Here is a 24539-nt window from a genome sequence, read left to right as displayed (position 1 = left end):
CATAAAATCGACCACATGGGACAATCAGTTCGAAGTGCATATGTTAAATGAAGACAATTGAATGGAATTTTTTTGACCAGGTACAATAATTATGAAAGCAGATTTTTCAGTCCCTACACAGCCTTACAAAGGGAGTGTAGCAATGAGTTAATGACCTCTCTGCAACTGAAATCACCTGTACAATCTTCAAGTAGAACTATGTGTGGGTTGTGTGAGAAATAAAACGAGGTTATGTATGCACTCATCATTTATTGGTTACATATCACAGCACAATGGAATCATACATATAAAGAATAGAGCGTTGATATGAGATGTATGATATTTAGTGAATATATCACAAGCCTCCAAATTTCTTACAAAGACTATGTTAAGCACAAACCATCGAGTGTCGTAGGCACCGCTGTCGAGGGAAGGAGAGTACAAGGTGAACAAGGGAAATGCAAGGAAAACGAGGGGGATACAAGGAGAACAAGGGGAATAAGTAGAAGACAGGGAAAAGAGAAGGAGAACAAGGGTAAGACAATGAGAACAAGACAAATAGAAGAAAAATGGGAAGACAGGAGAATGAGGGAAAGATAGTGAGCAGACAAGAAGGAGAGAAAGACAAGGAGAACAAGGGTAATATAATGAGAACACAGGAGTACGAGAGGAATATAAGGAATAAAGGAGAACAAGGGAAATACAAGTTGGAGGAGAAAAGGCAAAAAGAACAAGGGGAAAACAAGAAAAGAAAAGGAGAATACAGAGACGAGTGTAAGACAATGAAAACAAGGGAATACAAGAACAATAGGAAGACAAAGAGAACAAGGCGATGACAAAGACGAGAGGAATACAAGGAGAACAAGGAAAGACACTGAGAAGACAAGGCGAATGAAGGAAGACAAGGAGAACAATAGGAAGACAATGAGAACAAGGGGCATAAAAGAACAATGGGAGGACAAGGAGAACAAGTGTATACAAGAACAAAGAGAAGACAAGAAGAAGAAGGGGGATAAAAGGAGAATAAGATCTTAACTCCTCCAGTATAAATAAATAAAAAAAAAATACAAAGCGAACGAGTGAAGGCAAGAGGAATACAAGGAGAACAGGGGGAATATATTAGGTTCGTTCCAACAAGTCAGGAACCGTCCGTAACCATCGTGAGCATGCGCAGTACAGAAAAAGCGTTCCAACACAATCCGAACCAGTCCTGAACCGGAAACATGTACTGCAGTCGGGCGTTCCAACAAGCTTTTGACACGGGTTCGGAACAGTCAGAAATAGTCCGCGGATTGAGCCATGTACGGAAGAGTACGCGAGACACGCATGCGCATAAGCTCACTAACGTCTCCTGGATACTGAAGAAAGACATGATCGACTGTTCACATCAATGAGGTTAAAGATGAAAAGTGACAGTACAGACGAATAATAAAACTAGAGATTTAATTTAAATTTTCGCCAAAAAGAAAGGCAATGGAAATTATTTAGGTACTGAAATACTTAATTACAATTTCAACATACAGCTTTGATTAAAAGTATAACAAATAGTGTACATATATTAATAATTAAAAAAGAACTATTTTTAGATGAGAGTCCCCCAGTACACAACATTGAGTTAGCGGAATTCTTGCCTTCTATATTTTTTGTCATCCTTTTATAGAAAATGATCGAAATTCTATTTTCTGCAATTAGAATTAGCTGCGAAGCGATGATAATAATAAGCATCCCGTTCTTAGCAAAGATGATCAGTTATAGCAGCAAATAGGGATTATAAAGAATGGACACTTCGCGTTGGTACCTTTGATGTAGCCGGACTGATTTCAATGACCTTCAAGCCAGCTAGAGCGTGAGATTCTGCTTTCTCTCTATAGTTGGCGCTGACATCACACCAGCTAGCAGTCGACACAGCAGAAATATAACACATATAATTAATACATCTAGGTACATTATGTACTCAAATAAAATAAATTGGATCCATAAAATAATAAATCCATCATTAACTGTAATGTCTAGACTTTAGAGTTCCATTATAATGAGAGTTGAGACGTTGACCCCAACAACAATTAAAATATGTAATGATTTGATAGCACTGAAAATGGAAAAACAAAACTGTTACGAGAAGTAAAACCATATACCTATATTTATATTATATGCAAATATTAAACGAATTTGATACATAATTTTATAATGTATTATATTATTTTATAATATAATTTATTATATCTGAAATATAAAAAATTATTATTACAACTAGTTTGTCACCGAGAAATAAGGAAAAGCTGTTAACTTGAATTCATTTGAAGCAAAGCGTTACTGGATTATGCAATAAGGTAGGCGATGTTTGGATCCTGTGTCTCAACTCTATACTCAATTATTATCTTACCGTATGCTCGATTACACTAACCTCTAGCGCTTGAAAGTGGAACCAAATGCCTTCGCACAGAGAAACAAAACACAGTAAAATTTGCTCAGTGTCCATTCTTTATAATCCCTATTCGCTGGTTATAGCATATCTGGATTTAGTACATAACGATCCGTGAAAGCATTCCAACAGGGTCCAGTCCAGTTTCAATCCCATAGCAGATGCTCAACTAGCGCATGCGCATAAGATGGTACAGGAACCGTACATGAACTGATCCATGAACCGCTTGTTGGAACGAATCTATAGAGAACCTGGGAATATAAGAACAATGGGAAGATAATGAGAATTAGGAGAATATAAGAATGGGAAGACTAGAAGAACAAGAAGGGCAACAAGGGGAAGACAAGGAGAACAACGGATAGATAAAGTGGAATGGGGAATACAAAGGCAACAAGGGAAAGCAAGAACAAAGGGAATATAAGGACAACTGGAGACACAAGGAGAACAGGGGACTGCAAGAAGAAGGGGATACAAGGAGAACTAGGAGAATATAAGGAAAACTATGAAGACAAGGAAAAAAAGGGAAATAAAGAGTGGGCCATATTGATGGGACATATTTCAAATGCATATTTCTGGGCATGGAAGAAGCACATTTATTAAGCACTATGTGTACACATAACCAAACTATAGGAGTTTAGCACTTTAATATCACTTCCATTAGATGGGCACCACCTTGATGAGAACATTCTTGGGCTCTCTTAGTCATACTCTCCATAGTGAGGTGCAGTAAGTTGCCTGGAATGGCCTCTATTTCCCTTCGGATGTTTTGAGTTCATCAATCGTATTTGGTCTAGTGGTGTACACTTTCTCCTTCAGAGGAAGTAGTCTGGTGGTGTTAGATCAGGGGATCTGGATAGCCATTGGATATCGCCAAATCTGGAAATGAGGCCAAAATTTACCAGTACAGATCCTCTTAATTTTGCGATAACAGAAGTCACACAGACATATCTGCTGTTTCACTTTCTAATTTGCACCCATAACAGTCTGGATTATCAACTAAATGCTCGTATTTAAAACGTAGATTTAAAATGAGGATTTATTATTTTACTTTTAGTTATGTACAACAATAAGAAATCATCAGAAAACATTGAGCATAAAGCGAAACAGCATCAATAATTTTTTTCTCCTTCCTATCAAATTACTGAAAATGGACTTAACTCGTTTTCGAAGAAAACTCTTCAATTATTTTTTAAAGAATTTATGTTAATGTGTGTATTCTTATAGCAGTTGTGTCGTATTTAAAATGAAACATATACGGTGATTTATTTTCTTAATTTTTAATATGTCCTTTTTTTATTTTTTACAAAATGTCCCTAGTTTTCTTAAATAACAATTGTAAATATCCCGGTTAAAAGAAAAAAACATCCTTGCTTCTGATTGAGGTTCTGGCTGATATGTACATCTATGATCAGGCAGTACATCTCACTTGACAATATTGTCAGATAGAACAATTGCAAATCAAGATTTCAGGTATAACTCCCTGTAAAGTTGATTTGAATAATTTCGAGGGAAAAATTGTTTCGGGGCCGGGTATCGAACCCGGGACCTTTGGTTAAACGTACCAACGCTCTCCCAACTGAGCTACCCAGGAACTCTACCAGACACTGATCCAATTTTTCCCTCTATATCCACAGACCTCAAAGTGGGCTGACAACCGTCAAGCAACCAACATTGAGTGCACACTAACTCTGTGTTATTTAAATTGTGTTTTCTGTTAACGAACAGTGACGTGTATTATGCAAATCAAGATTTCAGGTATAACTCCCTGTAAAGTTGATTGATTAGTGTGCACTCAATGTTGGTTGCTTGACGGTTGTCAGCCCACTTTGAGGTCTGTGGATATAGAGGGAAAAATTGGATCGGTGTCTGGTAGAATTCCCAGGTAGCTCAGTTGGGAGAGCGTTGGTACGTTTAACCAAAGGTCCCGGGTTCGATACCCGGCCCTGAAACAATTTTTCCCTCGAAATTATTCAGATAGAACAATTGTTCATATGGATCTGAAGATTGGTTAATGTAACATGTAGCTAATCAGCGATGTATGCAATGGAGGGGGAAAGGAACTGGCCACTCTACACCATTATCTCCTGGCCTACTTGCCTCATAAGTGGTGCCTTCTTGGTATCACTCGTGAGGTTCAAATCTGTCTTCGGAGAGTTGACTATTCTCTGTGCATTTCGAACTGGCGGCTCAAGATCAAGCAATGGACTGCATTTTCCACATGTGCTTACTCCAATCCTGGACCATTCTCCTCACCTAAGTCAGCTGGGATTACCAATGCTTCAGTTCATAGTGTTCAGTTCAGTGACTCGTGCATGGTTAGTATTGATCTGCCAGTTCGGAATGCACAGGTAATAAACAACAATCCTCCTGAGAGTATAGTATACTATACTTCATACATGATTATGATATAAGATGTATATGCAGCAGTGACTTGCAGTCCACCCAACAACCCAAGCACGGCTTGGGCAGCACTGATTGATTATAAGAATCACGATATCTACGTGAATCAAAGATTAAACTTTCTATTTATTTAATCATAAAGTCCCGAAACGTTTCTAAATACGTTTTAATTGTAAGTCGCGTGATGGGGCATATATAATGCACATATTGCGGTCTCGAGTTGGCAGCAAAGTGCCAGCCAAGAGGAGTGGATTCTAGCAGAATGCAGGTTAGCATGGAAGTTGCCATGACAACCCACGTCATCATAACTTCTAACCAATGAGGGACGCCTCACGAGACTCTAGTAGATGCATATACCCCAAGCAGCCGGTAGCCTGCCTGGGCTGGCTGTGTGCGCGAAGCACAAAGTCGAATGAGTGTAAAACGTACTGTTTCTCTTGTGTTTGTTTGTACCGGTACTTTGTAGTTACATTGTGTACGTGTATATAAGTGCAATAAAAAGTTTTGATTATGTTTGGTGATAATAATAATTTAATTCAGCAACAATAGTAATATGCGTTACAAGAGCGGTATGTTGATGTTTTCATGTTCGAGGAAAAGATTGAAAAAGCGAAACGTAGTTGAGCTTTTTTAATTTCCGAGAACATGAAAACAAACATACCGCTCGTGTATCGTACATTATTTTGTGCGAAGATCGTTTATTACATACCTGAAAGAGGAATTTCTAATTAGTTGCAAAGAAATCTCCATCTTGGTTTCTGTTCAATGGCGGCAACTTTTAAAAACTAAAATATCTATCTTCAACATTGTTGCTATAAAATGTTTTGTGTGTTTACTATATTCCAGCAGGCCATGATATACGTCTGTCTTTTTTTTCCCCCAGTCTATAAATGCGAACTTAAAACAAACGGTAAGGTTATGTAATGATTTATTTTTCATTTTAATATTTTAACAATATTATTTATATAACATATTGCAGTAATAACATCGGCATCTGGAATCTTGTTGATTTTTTCACGGCTTCCTTAATGTTACTTGCATTACAAATGCAGTAACTTTTGTGGTGTTGTAGAGTTTACTTAATTTTTGCAAATATTTAAAAACAATAATTAACAGCGCAATTTAGGTGAAATTGCAGTGGTAAGTTTCCAATTTATAATTATTACTATGTTAAACGTCTCTAAAACTAATATGTTAAAAGCCTAAAGCAGTAAAATAAATGTGCCGCTTAAGCGGTAAGAAGAGGGAAATTGTTATGTGTGTTACATTGGGAATACTGAATGTGGTATTTCACACTTACAGCGTATTGGTTTTGTGCGGAAAACAAGCAAATACGCACGATCTCGCACAAAAGAATAGGCCTATTACTCGCCATTTTCAGAATACCAATTACGAAAGATGCAATTGGCTTACTGGAAGTGTTAAGTGTAACAGACTATTTTGTTGGAATTGTTTGCTGTTTAGCTGTGACAGAAGCTCCACTTGGACAACTACAGAATACAGCAAGCTAAATAATTTAACTAAAGCAATATGGCATCATGGTGTTGCTATTGCACATATTCGTGCTTCTAATGCACTCACGACTTTTGGAACTGTGCGTATTGAAACTGATCTAAGTGACCAAACACAACAAAGTATTATTCTACATAATGAGAAGGTAACATGCAACAGAGACATTCTGAAAAGGCTTATAAATGCCGTTTGTTTACTTACAAAACTGGAACTTTCATTTAGAGGAACTGGTGTGGCGAAAATGTCCAATAACCGCGGTAATTATTTAGAACTTTTTGACTACACCGCCCAGTATGACTCTCTTCTAAAAAGTCATTTGGAGACATCTACAGTATTCAAAGGTGTATAAAATCGTATCCAAATTGATTTAATTAAATCTGTTGCCACTGCACTTAATAAGGAAATTAAACAGCAATTACAGAGATCTGATTTTTTTGTCATATTAGCTGATGAGACAACTGACGTCTCGAATAAATCACAATTTTCTCTCATTTATCGATATACGATTGAAGGAAGGGTGGTAGAGCGGTTTCTGTACTTCCGTGATGTGAGGACAGAACAGCAGCAGCACTTTCTGATCCTATTTTTAAGACATATTCAAGACTTTTCAAACTGCAGTAAGAAACTTGTCGCACAGAGCTACGATGGAAGTGCAGTGATGGCCTCTTCATTACATGGTGTACAAGCTAATATTAACGCATCTTTTCCACAAGCTCTCTTTGTTCACTGCTATACACATTGTTTAAATTTAGCACTGTCCCAAAGTGCTTCAAGTATTCCTGAATGCCGTATATTTTTTGCTACTCTTTCTGGGCTTGCAGTGTTTTTCTCCAAATCATCAAAGCGCACAAAATTTCTCGATGAATTTCTGGGTCGACAATTGAGGTGCTGACATGGGAAAGGTAGTAACTACCAAAAACAAAATTATGAACACTTTCTCACTTACATTATTACAGAAACTGCTTTAAATGAAAGGCATGCACTCATGTTTGTGTTACATATGAAATTTGAAAAGTCTGGCACAGATTTATCTGTGAAATCCTATTTTATGAAAACACAACATTGAAATCACTCCTTAGCCAAACTGAGAATTAACATTATTTATACATTATGCACAAATTTTTCGGTAAAATGCATGACACTTTTCATCGAGGAAGTCTAACATAGATAACAAGTCTCTCTTTTTGGCATCAGGGACGACTGGTCTTCTTTCAAGGCGTTGCAAGCACTGCAAGTTAGTGATTGACGTTAATGACTGTCCTTACTTAAAAACCCTGTGCTCTGTCCACATTTCAAGGTCATTAAATGACTGTTTTGTTTTTATTAGGGGAAAATCAGCTCTTGAGAGTCTAATCCAGTTGAGGGTACTGATTTTGATAGGAGTTGTATTCAAAAACTTGTCACATTCTGCAGAAAAGTCGAAGAAATCCTCATCCTTCATCATTATTACATTATTAGGCCTTACCTCTTCTAGGACCATGGTCATACATCTTTTTTTTTTTATTTTCTCTATGATGTCAAATTCCCTATCACATGGCATGTAGGAATGTTCTGAAACCAGGAATTTCAAATCCACTGAATCAAAGTGTTTCTTGGCAATAATGTAAATCAGGACCATTAGAATCATCTGATTCTTATTCTGCCCTGCACAGTTATCAGCCCATATTTGTCTAGACACACTCTGATGTTGTAAAAGGAGTTACTACCTTCTCCGCGCCAACAGCTGTGCACAAACAACTTACAACATCTAGTGACTACATTTCCAACTTCGTTTCATTACATATGGACATACTACCTTCTCTGTGCCATTGGCATGGGCATTTACTACCTTCTCAATGAAAAACCTAAAAATTCGAATTTTTGGCAGTTCGACCTTTCCCATGTCAGCGCCTTAATTGAAGACCTCCCTCAAAGAAGGCTGTATATCATATATTTTTTCATATGATATACAACCTTCTTTGAGGGAGGTCTTCAATTATTACCACATGTTTCCTCAACAAGATGGAATAACTAGTCACGACTTACTAATACTTAGAGTAGTCTTTTATAATAGTATTTTTAATTTTAGGCAGTAGTTGCAGTAGGTCTAATCTTATAGATTCTGTAAAAAAAATGGTACCAAATACCAATGTATTTTTATAATTAGTAATGTTATAAGTGTCCACACCTGTGGAGTAACGGTTAGCACGTCTAGCTGCGAAACCAGGTGGCCCAAATTCGATTCCCGGTCAGGGAAAGTTACCTGGTTGAGGTTTTTTCCGGGGTTTTCCCTCAACCCAATATATGAGCAAATGCTGGGTAACTTTCGGTGTTGGACCCCGGACTCATTTTCACCTTCATCCCATTCAGACGCTAAATAACCTGAGATGTTGATAAAGCGTCGTAAAATAACCTACTAAAAAAAAAATGTTGTATTTGAATCAAATATAAATAGTAAGAAGGAAAAGAAAACTTGACTACACGTCTGCTTGGGTAATCTGTTGGGTCACAGGATGTCACTGATGTGCAGAGATCCGAAGTATAGTATAATATACCTGCATTTGTGCCCTAACTGTAACCTGCAGAATTTTTTCAGCATTTTCCTCATATCAGTTACTTTGTTGAAGTGTAGAATTATAATTGAACTTTAAAAATACAGGGTTGGGCAGATAAACCCGGCCCGTGTTATGACATTGATAGGTACTAATGATTTGAAACAAACTTCAAATGGAATGAAAATAAAATGCATTTACCTTCATAATAAATGTTGGAAGTGCCCTCCATCTGCATCTAGACACTTCTGTGCACGTTTTAACAGGTTCATGAAAACACGTGTCAATTCCTCTTGGGTGATACTGTGGATGCAATTCCGCAAGTTCTCCTACTCACATGAACCTGTTGAGCCAATCTCGTGGTAGACTTTCGAGGACTCCTAGTCATAAATTCATTAATTCGAGCCGTAAGTTGAGGAGTCCGGACAGAAGGAGTTCTGTTCCTTGTTACATTTTTGATGGATCCAGTCATACGCCATTTTCGCACCAAATCTTGAATGCTGCTTTTCGCTGGTACTGAGCGAAGCGGATATTTGTCTCTGAATAATTGTTGTGTTTCCTTAATAGAGCTGGTCTGTACGTACGCCTCCACAATGAATATTCGCTCTGGTATTGAATAAGTCATGCTTATTTAAAGAACACCTCTTTACATGTGTTTAGAACGTCTGACTTTTAAACAGCAACCAGAAGAGCTTATAAGCAACAATGGCGCAACAACAATGACACAAAACACGCGGAAGATACAGTATAGCCAACATAATTACATTTTCAAGAAAAAAGAAAGAAAAGAAATCAATACCCTACATAATTTATTTTCCAAATCATATGACATGAGATGGGGCCGGTTTTATCTGCCCAACCCTGTAAAAAACAAATGTCTCAGGACTCAAGAGGATGGGTACACTAGATAAGAAGGCAGTTGTGCAATGCAATCTATACACTGCTCAGAGTGCAGCTCGCTGACCTGTACTGATTTGTAATGTAACATTCACAGGGATTTGCGAAAAAAAAAAAAAAAAAAAAAAACAGACAGTCCAGTGGAGCATGCTCGCGAACACTGAGCAACTCCGCTTACAGCACGTAACACTACTGACTAGCGAATGCACATGTTACATTAATAAGTTTGGCTCAAGTCAGTTGCTGGCTGGCTTAACGTCTCTTTCCATGTCTTTTAACCAATATACATTAAGTGAGAGGACATTACTGTTAGCAGCCTCTTCGAGATTTCTGAGGTAAACGAAAGTCCATCACCCTTTGCTCGGTTTAACCTGCGAACTAGGGGCCAGCAGTATAGTCCAGGTCAGCATACTTCATACCCTAAGGGTGAAACCTAACCATTTTTCCCCCATTACTACATATGCTAGTGGATTGTGGTGATTTTCTAGTTCGCAGGTTGAATTTTCTTTTGCCAACTTCGTTTAGAATTTCGATACTGGCAAATACTACAAATGGTAGTGATTTTGTAACTGGTATGTTGGCAGCTGAGACAAATATTGATAATATTTGTCAGTACTGGAGTTCCATGAAATTGAAATTGTATATTTATGAGCCGGTTACTGGAAGCGAGAGAAATTTGAACATACTAATAATTAATTAAGATCAGTATTATTATTATTATTATTATTATTATTAATACATAATAGTTAATTTATGTGTTGCGTTGTGGTTATAACTCAAGACTATAGTCAGATAAGTTTTCGGAGTTAGTACTAATAATTTCATGTGGTCAAACAAAATATATTTTTAGGTTAGGTCTCATGAGTCAATTGTTTAGTCAAACCAATGCATTTCGTATTGCTAGACAAAATACGAGGGGGATCCAGGAAATAACGACCGTTCGCGCATACCCGCCCCGCAGCTGACTCCCCTTCCTTGTTTGAAGGTCAACTGGCTTCCTTAACATGTGTTCTCATAATGCTGTGAGTACTGGTTGCAACAAGTCGCCATTGTGCATTTTGTGTTACTTCAAAATGAACGACGTGATTGATAATCCTGCCGACTGTGAGGTGAGGAGTGTGATTCGATTTTTGGATGCCCGACATTTGAAACCTGCAGAAATTTACCGGCAATTGAAAGAAGTGTATGGTGATACTGTAATGAATGAAAGAAATGTGAGAAAATGGTGCGAAATGTTCAACAATGGGCGAACAAATGTCCACGATGAAACTCGACCCGGACGCCCATCACTCATCACAGAAGACCTGAAGACTAAAGTGAATGACAGAACCTTGCAAGACAGGCGCACATCACTCGACGAATTGCATATTGCCTTTCCTGACATTTCTCGTTCTTTGCTTGGTGAAATTGTGTCGCAACATCTTGGCTACCACAAAATCTGTGCACGATGGGTTCCACGGCAACTGAGTGACCAACACAAAACTCAGAGAATGGCCTCAGCATTGATATTCTTGATGCGATATCACACAGATGGAGACGCCTTTCTTGATCAAATTGTGACTGGTGATGAGACCTGGGTGTCTCACAACACCCCAGAGACCAAGCGCCAATCACGTCAGTGGCATCATCCCTCATCACCCAAGAAACCGAGAAAATTCAAACAGACTCTCTCAACACAAAAAGTCATGGCTACTGTCTTTTGGGATCGCAAAGGTGTTCTTTTGCTGGATTTCATGCCAAAAGGCACTACGATCAATGCAAATCGTTATTGTGAGACTTTATGAAAACTACGGCAAGCCATCCAAAACAAGAGGCGAGGAATGCTTTCGAGAGGAGTTGTGCTTCTTCACGACAACGCCCGCCCGCACACTGCTGCTTCAACTAGAGAATTGCTGGATCAATTCGGTTGGGAAATCTTTGATCATCCGCCCTATAGTCCAGACCTTGCTCCTAGCGATTTTCACCTTTTCACTAAGCTGAAAGACTTTCTGGGTGGTACGCGTTTTGGAAGTGATGAAGAGTTGAAGAAGACAGTGAACACCTGGCTTAATGAACTGGCGGCAGAGGAGTATAACACGGGAATTCTAAAGCTAGTGAACAGATACGACAAATGTTTAAATGTAGGTGGTGATTATGTAGAGAAATAAAGGAAGCTTCAGTTATGTAACAGACTTTGTTTTTCCAAATAAATATATATATTTTTTTAATTATTACAACAAAACGGTCGTTATTTCCTGGATCCCCCTCGTACTTGAAATGTTGATCCCTTTCTCGTATAGTTAGCCTACGAAAATATGTTACAAATTATTGCGTTATTTAGAATAACCTTCCAACATAAAGTACGGTAAGTAAATAAGTCATTTAGTACGTAGGATCATGTGATATCTGGTAACAGTTGGCAACACTGACAAATCGGCAATATTTGCTGTTTAGGAACTGTTCTTATGTGACCCTCACTATAATCATGGCAACCACTAGGTCACAAAGCTGTTGGAATCCGCTGCATCTCCATCCAGGTTGGCAGCAGCACAAAGGACTCTTGTCAATTCATCAGAGCTCACAGACAGATCTCGTCCCTTGTGCATTATCTCGGCTAAACGTGCTGCTAGGACATGCTTACACGTGAGGAAAGTCTGTGTGCCGATCACCTGGTAGTGGTATGCAGGACAGGAGCAGTAGTTAACTCCTGGAAACAAGGTGTAAGGTATCCCGGAACTGCTTGTCACCTGCAACACAATGAGGCAGCGGCAGTAGCAAACAATTCTTTCAACTGGAGAGGTTATTCAGTATTAAAAGTCTACTGGGGCAGGAAATGGCAGTCAAACTTTGCCTGGCTCCCTCTATCAGAGACTAGTTTCATTTATGTGATGTAAATCTAGAACTTGGGATGCACAGCTTCATTTCTCTCACAGAGAAACCCATGCTAACAATTTTATCGTCTTTTTACTGGGTTTGTATTAATATTCTGAGCTAATTCATCTGAAATAAAACACCATTTTTCACGACCAGAAATAAATGTTCGTTTCTGAGTTAAAAAATCCGGAGAGAAATATATTTCCTCCATGGGGACAGAAAGTAGTATCACAGTTTACTATATACAGTCGCGAAGCTTGAGGTGTTTTTTTGCAAATCTCGTGTTAAAGCGCTCCAAGCGGTTAGCAACTAGAAACAATAGACTGTCCTTGGTCGACTTTGGACTGTGTCGTATTTCTAACGAGTGCTAGCTCGTTGCGTATTTCACATTGATGCTTGTGAAATGTTCGTTATTGGTTATAATGAAAATGTTAATGGCTAAAATATAATAATTGGAATAATAATATGGGACAAGGAGGAGACGTTTGTAGTGCTATAAATTGTAGCAACAGTAAGAAAAAGAGGCCAGAGTTATCCTTTTCCTGGTTTCCGAAAGATTCAGAAAGGTTCCTGGGTTTCCACAAGAATGCTGTGCAGAAACAAAACTGTTAATTTGAAGTTCTTTGTGACTGTTAGAATACATTATATTCTTAAATTTCACAATGAAATGTTTCAGTCTAACCGAAAGGACATTAGATACTGGTTAAAGTTCTGTCACTTAGGCTGCTAAATTTCCAGAGAAATAAAAGGTTAGGTCTACTTTTTTTTTTCTTCAGAGGATATATTTTTAATTGTAGCTATTAATTTTGTTATTATTTTTATGTGTTATTTTACTAAAGATGTAGAAAAATTAAGTTTGTTTTAATGAAATTTATTGATCACGTTTTATTTTCAATTCTGGTGGGATTATTATTGCTTAGGCCTACTTTTTTCTTCAAAGGATATGTTTTTAATTATAGCTGTTAATTTTGTCGTTATTTTTATTTGTTGCTTTACTAGAGACGTAGAAAAAGTAAGTCTGTTACAATAAAATTTATTGATCACATTTTATTTCCAATTCTGGTGTGATTATTATTGCTTAACCTCATCCCACTTTGTTAACTACGTAAGCCTACACTATAAGTACCGGTACACGTAAGTTACTCCATTAATTCATATTTCCATTATTATTGTTGTAAAGAGAAATGCAAATTAATATTTATTGGTTTCATAGTTAATTATCGCTATAATCTTGAATGAGTGAAGCTATTATAGTAAATTTCAGTTCGTTTAGTACAAACAAAAATTATATTAACTTATTTGTTGCAGGTATCTTCGAGTTTATGGTGGAATTTAATATACTTCATTAAAATAATAAATTAACTTTATGCATTTAAAATTTCAATAATGGAAGGAAGGTGTTAATTTTTCCAAAAGAACACGACAACGAAAGTGTAACATATTCTGTCGGCTGCTAGGAGAGAGATCTGTGCTGATGAGGCGATAGTAGCGATCCTAGTGGTGGGCAACTACCCATGTTTGCATTTTTACTACATATTGAGCTTCGCGACTGTATATAGTAGACTGTGGTAGTATTTCTCTCCCTAACGGAAGAAATATTAATAATGAACCATTTCAATTGTTGTTGCTATGACATTTCTTTTGCATCTGTGCATATGCGCTCAACTCGCAAATAGGAATGAGTGAAAATAGTGAAAAAGAGTTAAGAGAAGGGAACAAGTGACAGCATAAAATTAGTACTAACATTTGAACGTTGGAACAGTAAATGAATATAAGAGAAAGATAGGAGAAAAGGTCAAAGAACAAATAGGACAAATAATTCAATATGATAATTTATAGAGAAAAAGTGAAATTGAAATTTTAGTGAATAGGAGTTAGAGGAAAAAGGGGGTTTGAAAGGCATATATAATTTTAGATATATTAGGATTAATGATCTAATAGAGAATAGCAAATGAAATGTATGAGAAATACTGAAGGGGAGATTGAACAAGAAATAAAAAAGGTACATAGTGTAATTGGGAGTATTTGTGTAGACGTGTACTGCAAATAATGTGTTACTGTAATATGTTAATGGTGGCACCAGATACAGAAATGTGAGGTACATCATTATATGTAAAGAAGTGCTATGACCAAATATGTCATATCATATCATATCATATGTGCTCAACTAAATAGCTCTAATGAACAACAATAATAAGGATCTCAGAATTAAAATGCGGCAATCTACTCCCGGTTATGGAAAAAATAGTAATCCCAAAACCTTGTAACTAGCTCGGATGTTAATTTTCACTTTCTTTATGTTTTTAAAAGTATATCCGTAGAGAGAGAAGTTAAGTGGTTTCGTAATAGCCCAATATTAGTGCTATAGTTCTAAATTAAGCTTCACTGTTTTGTCAGTAGATGGATCTGTGGATATACTTTCAAACACGCGCAAAAAATGAAAATCGACATCTGAGCCAGTTACGAAATTTTGGAATTAAAGTAAAGATATACACCACAGGATCGAAATACAATTTTTCCCTTAATGTATGACACTGTCGTGCATTACAGGTGTTATGTGCGTTTAAGTTTGTCGAGTATGGTGAAGTTCGAGATTCGCTGGTGTTCGCTCTACAGGAGGAGGCCTGTCGTGTTTGTTCTACCTTGTTATAAAAAAATTTGCTGTCCTCCACTCCCTTTCTTCATGTTTTAATTGCTTAAGGATTTTAGCACAGATTTTGTGGTTAGTTTTTCATATGAAATAAGACGAAGTTTGTAATGTCCGAACATTGCAGAACATTAATGTATAATATACAATTTTTCTATTTTACAAAAGAAAGCCCTCAGAATAATGACAAGTGTGCATAAAAGAACATTTCAAAAAGGCATATGACTCGGTTAACAGAGAAGTTTTATATGATATTCTTATTGAATTTGGTATTCCCAAGAAACTAGTTTGATTAATTAAAATGTGTCTCAGTGAAACGTACAACAGAGTCCGTATAGGTCAGTTTCTATCAAATGCATTTCCAATTCACTGCGGGCTAAAGCAAGGAGATGCACTATCACCTTTACTTTTTAACTTCGCTTTAGAGTATGTCATTAGGAAAGTCCAAGATTACAGAGAGGGTTTGGAATTGAACGGATTACATCAGCTTCTTGCCTATGCGGATGACGTGAATATGTTAGGAGAAAATCCACAAACGATTAGCGAAAATACGGGTATTTTACTTGAAGCAAGTAAAGAGATAGGCTTGGAAGTAAATCCCGAAAAGACAAAGTATATGATTATGTCTCGTGATGAGAATATTGTACGAAATGGAACTATAAAAATTGGAAATTTATCTTTTGAAGAGGTGGAAAAATTCAAATACCTGGGAGCAACAGTAACAAATATAAATGACACTCGGGAGGAAATTAAACACAGAATAAAATGGAAAATGCCTGTTATTATTCGGTTGAAAAGCTTTTATCATCCTGTCTGCTGTCAAAAAATCTGAAACTTAGAATTACTGGTTGCTCTTTATGGTTGTGAAATTTGGACTCTCACTTGGAGAGAGGAATATAGGTTAAGGGTGTATGAGAATAAGGTGCTTAGGAAAATATTTGGGGCTAAGAAGGCTGAAGTTACAGGAGAATGGAGAAAGCTAAACACAACATAGAGCTGCATGCATTGTATTCTTCACCTGACATAATTAGGAACATGAAATCCAGACGTTGAGATGGGCAGGGCATGTAGCATGCATGGGCGAATCCAGAAATGCATATAGAGTGTTAGTTGAGAGGCCGGAGGGAAAAAGACCTTTGGGGAGGCCAAGACGTAGATGGGAGGATAATATTAAAATGGATTTGAGGGAGGTGGGATATGATGATAGAGACTGGATTAATCTTGCTCAGGATACAGACCAATGGCGTGCTTATGTGAGGGCAGCAATGAACCTCTGGGTTCCTTAAAAGCCAGTAAGTAAATAAGTGCATAAAAGAACATCCTGTAAATTTTTTTTTCAAAATTAGAAATCCTGACCTTAACTTGTGAGTACATCCGTTACCTGATGATGTGTTATGATAAAATTAAGATACTTTTAGTACTAATCAGAATATATAATTTTAATAAGTGATAATGAGAAAGGGAACATTCTAGCAAAGAAAGGCACTAAAATTGAACAAAAACCAAAACTATAATTTTTCCTATTATTAAAAGAAGTTATTAAGAACAAAATTAAGAATAATTATAATGTCCAAATATTAAATAACACTACAGAAAATTCCCATTGGAATCATTTACTAGAAAGACCTGATTTAATTCCTGATCTATCATGTAAATCTGTTATGGCCATGTTCAGACTCCTTACAGGTCATGATTGTCTGGGTTAACATCTACATAGGAATGGCATCCTGTCTACTCCAAGTTGTATATTGTGATCTCAAGAAGAAGAAATGGATATGAATCATTTAACACACTGTAAAGCACTTAAAAAAATACAAGTATTATATCTAAATAGTGGGAAGCAGGAGAGAAAATAACTACTTAAGACTGTTAAATCAAGAACATTAGATACTGTACCTACATAATAAGTGATGCAAATCGAGTCTCTTTGCGCTTGTCTCAGCTGTTGTACAAAGAAGTTTACTATTTATGTAGTTTATTACAGTCTTCAATGCACTGCTTAATTATCTTAAAACTTTGAAGGGCTAAGACAAGAAGTTACACAATTAGAAAAACTGATGAATTGTTTATGCCTGTAAATTGAATTAATCTGCTTACTATACTTACTTACTTACTGGCTTTTAAGGAACCCGGAGGTTCATTGCCGCCCTCACATAAGCCCGCCATTGGTCCCTATCCTGAGCAAGATTAATCCATTCCTTTGCTGTGGTCGTGCCAGAGAATCAGTCCCATTCCGAGGCTTATTTGAAGGATTCGTAACAAGCTGTTTTTTACGGTGATGGGTTGTTAGCCCTTCGCCCAACCCCCAAGCTGGAGGACCACCCCTCATCGGCTGTCCGCGACTGCTTATTCAATATATTCGCAGCTACCCTCCATATCTGGAGGCCGTCTCCTCGATCCGCAACCTGAGGACGCGCCATGCCGTGGTGATAGGGACCCACAATACATGGAATCTGCTTACTATACATTTTGTTTAATTTTTTTACTTGTTAAACATACCAAAAATTCAACGATGATGTAAGATCTATGGAATACAATAAATTAAATGGAAACACTTTCTCTCTCTTGGTGGCTAACACGAGAGGTTGTCACACTGATGTTACAGATCAGTCTGGGGATTAGTTTTTGGTGAAAGTCCATTGAAAATAAGAGAACATATGTTCTGCCTTCCTCTTCAACAGGCTCTGATTATTCTAATGGGAGGGGGAAACCAGGCCAATTTTTTTTAACCATAATTATATACTGAACCTTAATTGACTCGTAGATAAGAAGAATTTATTTTCATACTAAGGTTGGATAAAAAGTAACGGCAACAGTTCGATATTTCTGACATGGCTTTATTCACAGGGGTACAACATTTACGTACCTTCTATATAGTCGTCCCCCTTATTTACAGTAGCGTGCAAATTAATCCGAACAACGTAATTACTTATGCAAAAACACTCAAACGGGATAAAAAAAAGGATCTAAGACATACCTCAGTAATCTATGTGGCCTCCCTTGTTCCTAATAACAGCTCTGAGACGATTTGGCATGGATTCCACTAATTTCCCACAAATATTCTTCATTTCGTCATCGGAAACCATACACTAATGAGGGCAGAAATCATCTTCTCCTTTGTAGAACAATCCATTTTTTGCATTCTTCTTTTGCAAATTGACCACAAGTTCTCAATGGGGTTGATGTCGGGTGAGTTGCCTGGCCAGGGGAGTACCTGAATATTCTTCTTGTTGAAGAATTCTGTAGTTTTTCGAGATGTATGGCATGGTGCCAGGTCTTGTTGGAACACACCTCTGCCATCCGGAAATGATTTTTGCAGCTGGGGTACGATTCTGGTTTCCAATAAGTGAATATATTTGTCAGAATTCATCATTCCCTTGATAGGTATTAATGCTCCAGGCCCTTCATGTGTAAAACAACCCCAAAATATTACTTTAGGGGGGTACAGTATTTGGGTGCTTGTTGGAGATGAGCTGCCGTTACTTTTTCAGATCCTTTCCGTACGTAAGAAACACGGTGGCCGTGGACCTCGAAATGAGACTCATCAGAAAAAAGTACATTCTTCCAGTCCAGTGTTGATGTAATTTTGCCCACATTAAGCGTTTTTTGCACATAACAGGGGTTAGCAGTTGCTTCTTAATAGGCTTACGAGCCCTTCGTCCAGCTTCCAAAAGCCTACGCCGCACTGTTGTGACGTGATATTCGCCCCAGTGGTAGCCATTAACTCGCGGGTTAAGTCGACAGCAGTTAGTCTAGGATTTAATTTACTTTTCCTGACAATTAAACGATCATCTGCAGGTGAAGTCTTCCTTTTCCGGCCACAGTTTCCTTTTTTCTGGGGTGTGATGGATCCAGTCTCCCTGTATCGTTTTATGATCGAATTAACAGTAGCCAAACCGATGTGACATTCTGCAGCAATTTGCCTCTGTGTCATAGAAGAATGCTCTGCTAATGTTATAATTTTAGACCGTTTTCGTCGAGTTGTATTCATTTGTGAAGACGACAGAATGTACACAGGATTGCAGTATTAAGTCTTCAACACAACTGAAATGCTTATAAGTACAAAACGACAGGCAAAATGTCACATATTATAAAAAAAACAATGACAGACCTTCAACAATGGAATTACACGTACTACAGATGTCAATTAAAGCAGTATGAGCAGCTGTGAGGCCAACAATGACAGAAAATGTAAAAATATGTCGTGTTCGGATTAATTTGCATGCTACTGTATTACCTTTTGCCAAATGTTTGCACTGCATTGTACATCAGCGTGTCCAACTTTGTTGATGTTCCGTATTGACCGCCCTAATGCACGGATAAGTTCATCTCTGGTATTGTACCGGGTCCCTCGCAGTGGTTCTTTCACTTTGGTGAAAAGATCGTAATGACATGGATCATATCGGGTGAGTACAGTGGATGTTCCAGTAGACCGCGTTTTCCATCTGCCTTGGAGGTACAGTATGGTGCAGTATTACCCCATCAATGTCATATGCCACAATGAACATCACTTTCATATCCCTGCCTTCCCGGAATGCTTTAACCCATCGTGCCACTGTGAGATATGGCAAGGCTGCATCGGCATATGCTTCATGCAGTCCCTGAAAACATTCTTGTGCACTACGACCTCATGTCACTTCAATTTTGATCCAGGAACATTGCTCTAGTTTTGTAAACGTGGTCTTAGGGCGCTCGCACTATCCCTATGAAAGTCAACGTTCTACACACTGCAGTAGATTGACAGAGTACTGTCGCCGCTGGCTGCACTAACTCATCTAAGTCCTTGTTCATGTCCATACAGCTGGCAACTCTCGAACGCACCATCGTCACGTGACAGCAGTGTTGCCATTACTTTTTATCCAACCTATGTATAAATAAAATATAAAATAATTTTCATGCTTAAGTGTTTCTGAGCACCTATTACCTGTATAACATATCGTCCCTGAGGAGACCGCAGATAAACCACACAATTTGTTTCAAGGAGTTCCAAAGCTTTCTCCAAAGGACTGCCAAACATGGAATGAAGTGCCAGTAGTGTCTCGTCTGTCACTGAAAATTTCATAATACATAAATAACTCATTTGGTACTGCACTCTGAAATATATTTCTATAACACTGTGCAACATGAAATTTGTCCTTTTTATGAGAATGTGTTATTAGGCATACTGTTTCTCAGTCAGAAAGAATAACCAATTAGTTTTTCTCCATCACATACCATTTGTTTAAAATTCATACCTTTTGTTTTCATGGTTTTCCTCAAGACCATAATTTTAACGTATAAATCAGTGACTTCTTTCCAAGAAAACTTGGTGCTATCAGTGATGAACATGGCGGAAGGTTTTACAAAGAAATATTTATTTTCAAAAGTGCTTCACTGAAAGATGGAATGCAAGTATATTCGGTGAATACTGCTGATCAATTGTTAAAGATATATAACCCAGAATCTACCCACAAGAGAAAATCATCAAGAAAGTCATTTTAATTTTTGTGTTTTGCAAATGTTTTACATTTTTTTGTTTGTCAGTGAAATAAACTTGTGTAAGTAAAAAAGTAATTGCCCAGTAAAAATGGTACATGATTGAAAATTTTGGATTTTAGAAATGAATTCAACGCATATTACTCAGTTAAAATGACATATTTTCATCCAAAGGACAGAAAAAAAGTTTAAAACTGTTGCATCTATGAATGTCATCCTTGGATCAATAAATCTGATATGGGTTGGAGAATATAAAGAGTCTGAGTAGGCTTTAAATCAAGTCTGCTCGAAAGATGTTAAAAACACATTAAAGGCCTTTGGTTCTCACATGCTTGTGGCTAACTGTCCCTTATTCCACTGTACGAGCACTGTATTCTAAATCTGAGAAACAAAAATAAGCAATAATCCATAACAAGAGCCATTAGAATAATAGTTGGAGCAAAGGCTAGAGAATCATGTAGATTATTAAAAAAAAAAAAATTAGAGATTCTAACCTTAACAAATCAATACATATACTCTACAATATAATTTCCTCTTATGTAATAAAAAAAATTTTCCACCTAACTCAGCCATACATAGTATAAATACCTGCAGAAGGAATGATTTTCATACGCCATCATCAAATTTATCATGCTTTCAAAGGGGAGTATGTTACATGGCGATAAAAATGTTCAATAGTCTTCCTGAAGACATTAAGAATCATAGCCAAAACCCTGCATTATTTAAGGTAAAACTAAAAAATTACTTATTATCTCACACTTTCTATTCTGTAGATGAATTCTTGACATTTCACAGTACTGTGTAAATATTATAATACTACTAAAAGGTAAACATATTACATTGTATAAAATATTATTGTTATTAAGGTAATAATTCTGTACATATTTCATATTTGCATTTTATTGTTAAACGTAAGAATTGGACATGTTCTTTATTCTATGCTATAAAGCAAATGTAAGAATATTATGGAACAAATAAATCTGTCTGTCTGTTTGTCTGTCTGTCTGTCTATCTACATATCTATCTAAAATAACCAACAAAGTTAAAAAAAAGGCTAAGCCAATCACACACTTTTGTTTCTCTACATTGTTGATTTTCGAGTTTGGCATTTTTTCCGGTTATTATATGCTTATTTAAGTTGTGTTAACTCTCGCTAGTGGTTTTATATTTTATTTTATCCGTCTTAGTATTTATTTTATTATTGTAAATATTTTTGTTGTATCACTATTATTATTATTATTATTATTAATGAATTATTTTATATTACAATCTTTGTATCATTTCTGTCACGATTATTCTATTATTATTATTATTATTATTATTATTATTATTATTATTATTATTGTTACTATTATTTATATCATCAGCATTATTATTTGAACCCTGTAAAATTTATGTAGACTACTGGACTGTACCCGAGCACGAGCATTATGCTCATTTCGGGTATCTATTCATATGTATCCAATTCAAATGTAAATTGTAAATAAATTTGAATTTGAATTTGAAAAAAAAAATTGAATTTCATATTTTAACTTTACCTTCATTTGCCGAAATCGACAGATTTCATAACGATGCTTGATGCAAACTGTGAAAAATGTTACTTTTATAGTTGGACTGAAATCTTACTATATTTCTTTTAGTTTCATTACTGTATGGATGGCTTAAACTTTTATTTTAATTTGGTTTTACTTCTATCTAAGTGTGAGGGCATTGTGCAACTGTCGACACTGTTGATATAATGGACTGCTGTTATTATCAGAATACTACAAATCACTATGTCATCTAGTGAACATAATTGCAGACATGTTTACTGTGTATAATCAGTAGGAATTAATATTTTGTGAAATATTATCGGTAATTGTGGAGATCCACTCCGCCATCGATTTTCGGATTTTTGTTTCTGAAAACCCCCAATTTTTACTCCTTTTTCAAAAGAACTTCGAAAAGAAAAGGAGAGAGATGACCTAACGTAACGTAAATTTCGACTCAAGCATCAATCTGACAAACAATTAAGGTAAGAGAGATTGATGTGTTTGTCAGATTGATGCCCAAGTCGAAATTTAGGTTAGGTTAGGTCAAGTCAGGTTAGGTCATCTCGCTTTTTTTTTTCTAAGTTCTTTTGAAAAGGGGGTAAAAATTCTGGCTTTTCAAAAAAAATTCGAAAATCGATGGTGGAGTGGATCTCCAAAATTACCATATTATCAGCAGGTTTGTAATGGAAATGAGAATCAACCTAGCCTAGCATTTACCTTTTTAAATATCTAGATTGCATGGTTACTTGGTAGTTTTTTAGGGCATGAACTTTCGGGCCATAAGTAATGAGATGATAATGGGGGCAAATATCTTATCTCCATTAGTATAATTGCAAAGAAGGAAAGTAAAAGCACTACTTACAATCTTTGTTTTGCTGGTATATCTGTGTCACTTCCTTGAGCAGATCATTCACAACTGACGGCAAGACATGCAATGCGAATCCTTGAGAGAAAAAAAAAGGACAATAGACTAAAACCAAAACATTTAAACATACAAAGCCTCATGATGGTCTAAGGATATGTATGTGCATAATATGTAACCTTGTTTTGGAATCTACACTGAAAAGTAGTCATAATTCGTAACCGGTTTGAATAAGATCACCAATAAACAAGTTGTTCATGTATAATTTTATGACTAAATGTGAAAAATTGCGAACAAGGGACAATGGGTCTCATGTTCACCGAGGCATTCTTAAAGAGAAAAATTTTCTTTCCTACCCTCCCCTCCTCTTAACCATTCACGGCTACTATCGCCATTGTCAGTGAACAGAGGTTAGGTACAGTAATGTTTATTGAAGAGACAGATAAGTGACAAATAAGCTTACTGTACGTAGCTCCACTGTCAGTGACAAGGTTAGATCACTTAGGTAAGGTTTGATAGATATATAGCCACATTGTCAGTGATGAGATAAGGTTAGGAAAGGTAGCCCCACACTGTCTGAGATAATATTATATCGGGAGGTAAGGCTAAATGAAACAGATTACTGACAAGTGCTTTGCGCAAAAATGACCGAAGAAAAATAGTGTATCAGTCTCATTATGCCTCCGTTTCAAAAAAAATTATCATTTACATACATTTTTGCATGAGAGTTTGGAATACTATACAATTTATCATAATTTATACAAATGTTACCTTTCTCTTTTACTCCACCACCCTTTTCATTAACCTCATTCTTACTGTTTATCGACATTCACGAAAGGTAGAATGAACTATTTCAGATGAAACAAACTACGCGGTAATGCCAGAAGCGTTGCTTACGATCAGTGTTGTCAGGTTTTTACGAAAGAAAATCCCTCAGATGGATTGAAAAATCCCTCTTTGGGTGGTATCACAGTCTAATAGATACACTCACGCAACTCATACGTATAAAATATGCCAACATTTGACAGCTGGCGCGACAGTAGCCCTCTAGCGGCAGGCAAGTTAAAAGTGTGCACACGACATAACACATCAGAAAACGGGTTTTGCGTAATTTACTTTATATTTTTATCCTATACAATAAGTGTATATGGTTCTTATTAATTCTACTTTAGAATCCTGGAAGAATTTCACACGCAGTTAATCTACAAGTTTCAGAAGCTGGGAATAAACGTAATTCTTTCTGCTCCTTACAACTGAATCATGGCCCTGATCACGTATCATGGTTTGAAATAATATAATTGTTCGTGCGTAGTCGGTTAATAAAATTCATTCCTAAATATATTTATGAATCATTGGAACTTTGTATTTCCTGTGAGAAGAGTAAAAATTAGTAGCTTCAAAATTGTAGGCATACAGTACCTCGTAGGGT

General features: G+C 36.7%; 1 protein-coding gene across 5 annotated transcripts; it reads right to left on the bottom strand.

Moving 5' to 3' along the window:
* Positions 1-224: 224 nt before the first annotated feature.
* Positions 225-24118, bottom strand: LOC138692207 (zinc finger SWIM domain-containing protein 7-like). 5 transcript variants are annotated; one of them, XM_069815345.1, is made up of 5 exons: positions 23882-24118; positions 23111-23191; positions 20166-20290; positions 12390-12467; positions 225-3277 (listed from the first exon to the last, which is right to left on the bottom strand). In XM_069815345.1, exons 1-5 carry the CDS (start codon positions 23937-23939, stop codon positions 3242-3244), a joined length of 378 nt encoding a protein of 125 aa, XP_069671446.1. In that variant the 5' UTR covers positions 23940-24118; the 3' UTR covers positions 225-3241. The 5 variants fall into 5 exon arrangements, with proteins under 5 accessions (XP_069671446.1, XP_069671435.1, XP_069671416.1 ...); XM_069815334.1 differs by having other exon boundaries at positions 226-3277; positions 12362-12467; positions 23882-24116; XM_069815315.1 differs by having other exon boundaries at positions 226-3277; positions 12199-12467; positions 23882-24114.
* Between the last annotated feature and the right edge of the window lie 421 nt (positions 24119-24539).

This window comes from Periplaneta americana, chromosome 2 (assembly GCF_040183065.1).
Source record: "Periplaneta americana isolate PAMFEO1 chromosome 2, P.americana_PAMFEO1_priV1, whole genome shotgun sequence".
Classification (NCBI taxonomy): Eukaryota; Metazoa; Arthropoda; class Insecta; order Blattodea; family Blattidae; genus Periplaneta; species Periplaneta americana.
The sequence above is the reverse complement of the archived record's forward strand: the minus strand, read 5'-3'. Positions and strand labels throughout refer to the sequence as shown.

Coding starts and splice junctions, on each gene's coding strand:
- LOC138692207 (XM_069815315.1), bottom strand. CDS start 23,939: ATGTCGATAAACAGTAAGAATGAGGTTAATGAAAAGGGTGGTGGAGTA. Junction 23,192..23,881: donor TGGTGGAGTAAAAGAGAAAG/GTAACATTTGTA, acceptor TTTTCTCTCAAG/GATTCGCATTGCATGTCTTG. Junction 20,291..23,110: donor ATACCAGCAAAACAAAGATT/GTAAGTAGTGCT, acceptor TGAAATTTTCAG/TGACAGACGAGACACTACTG.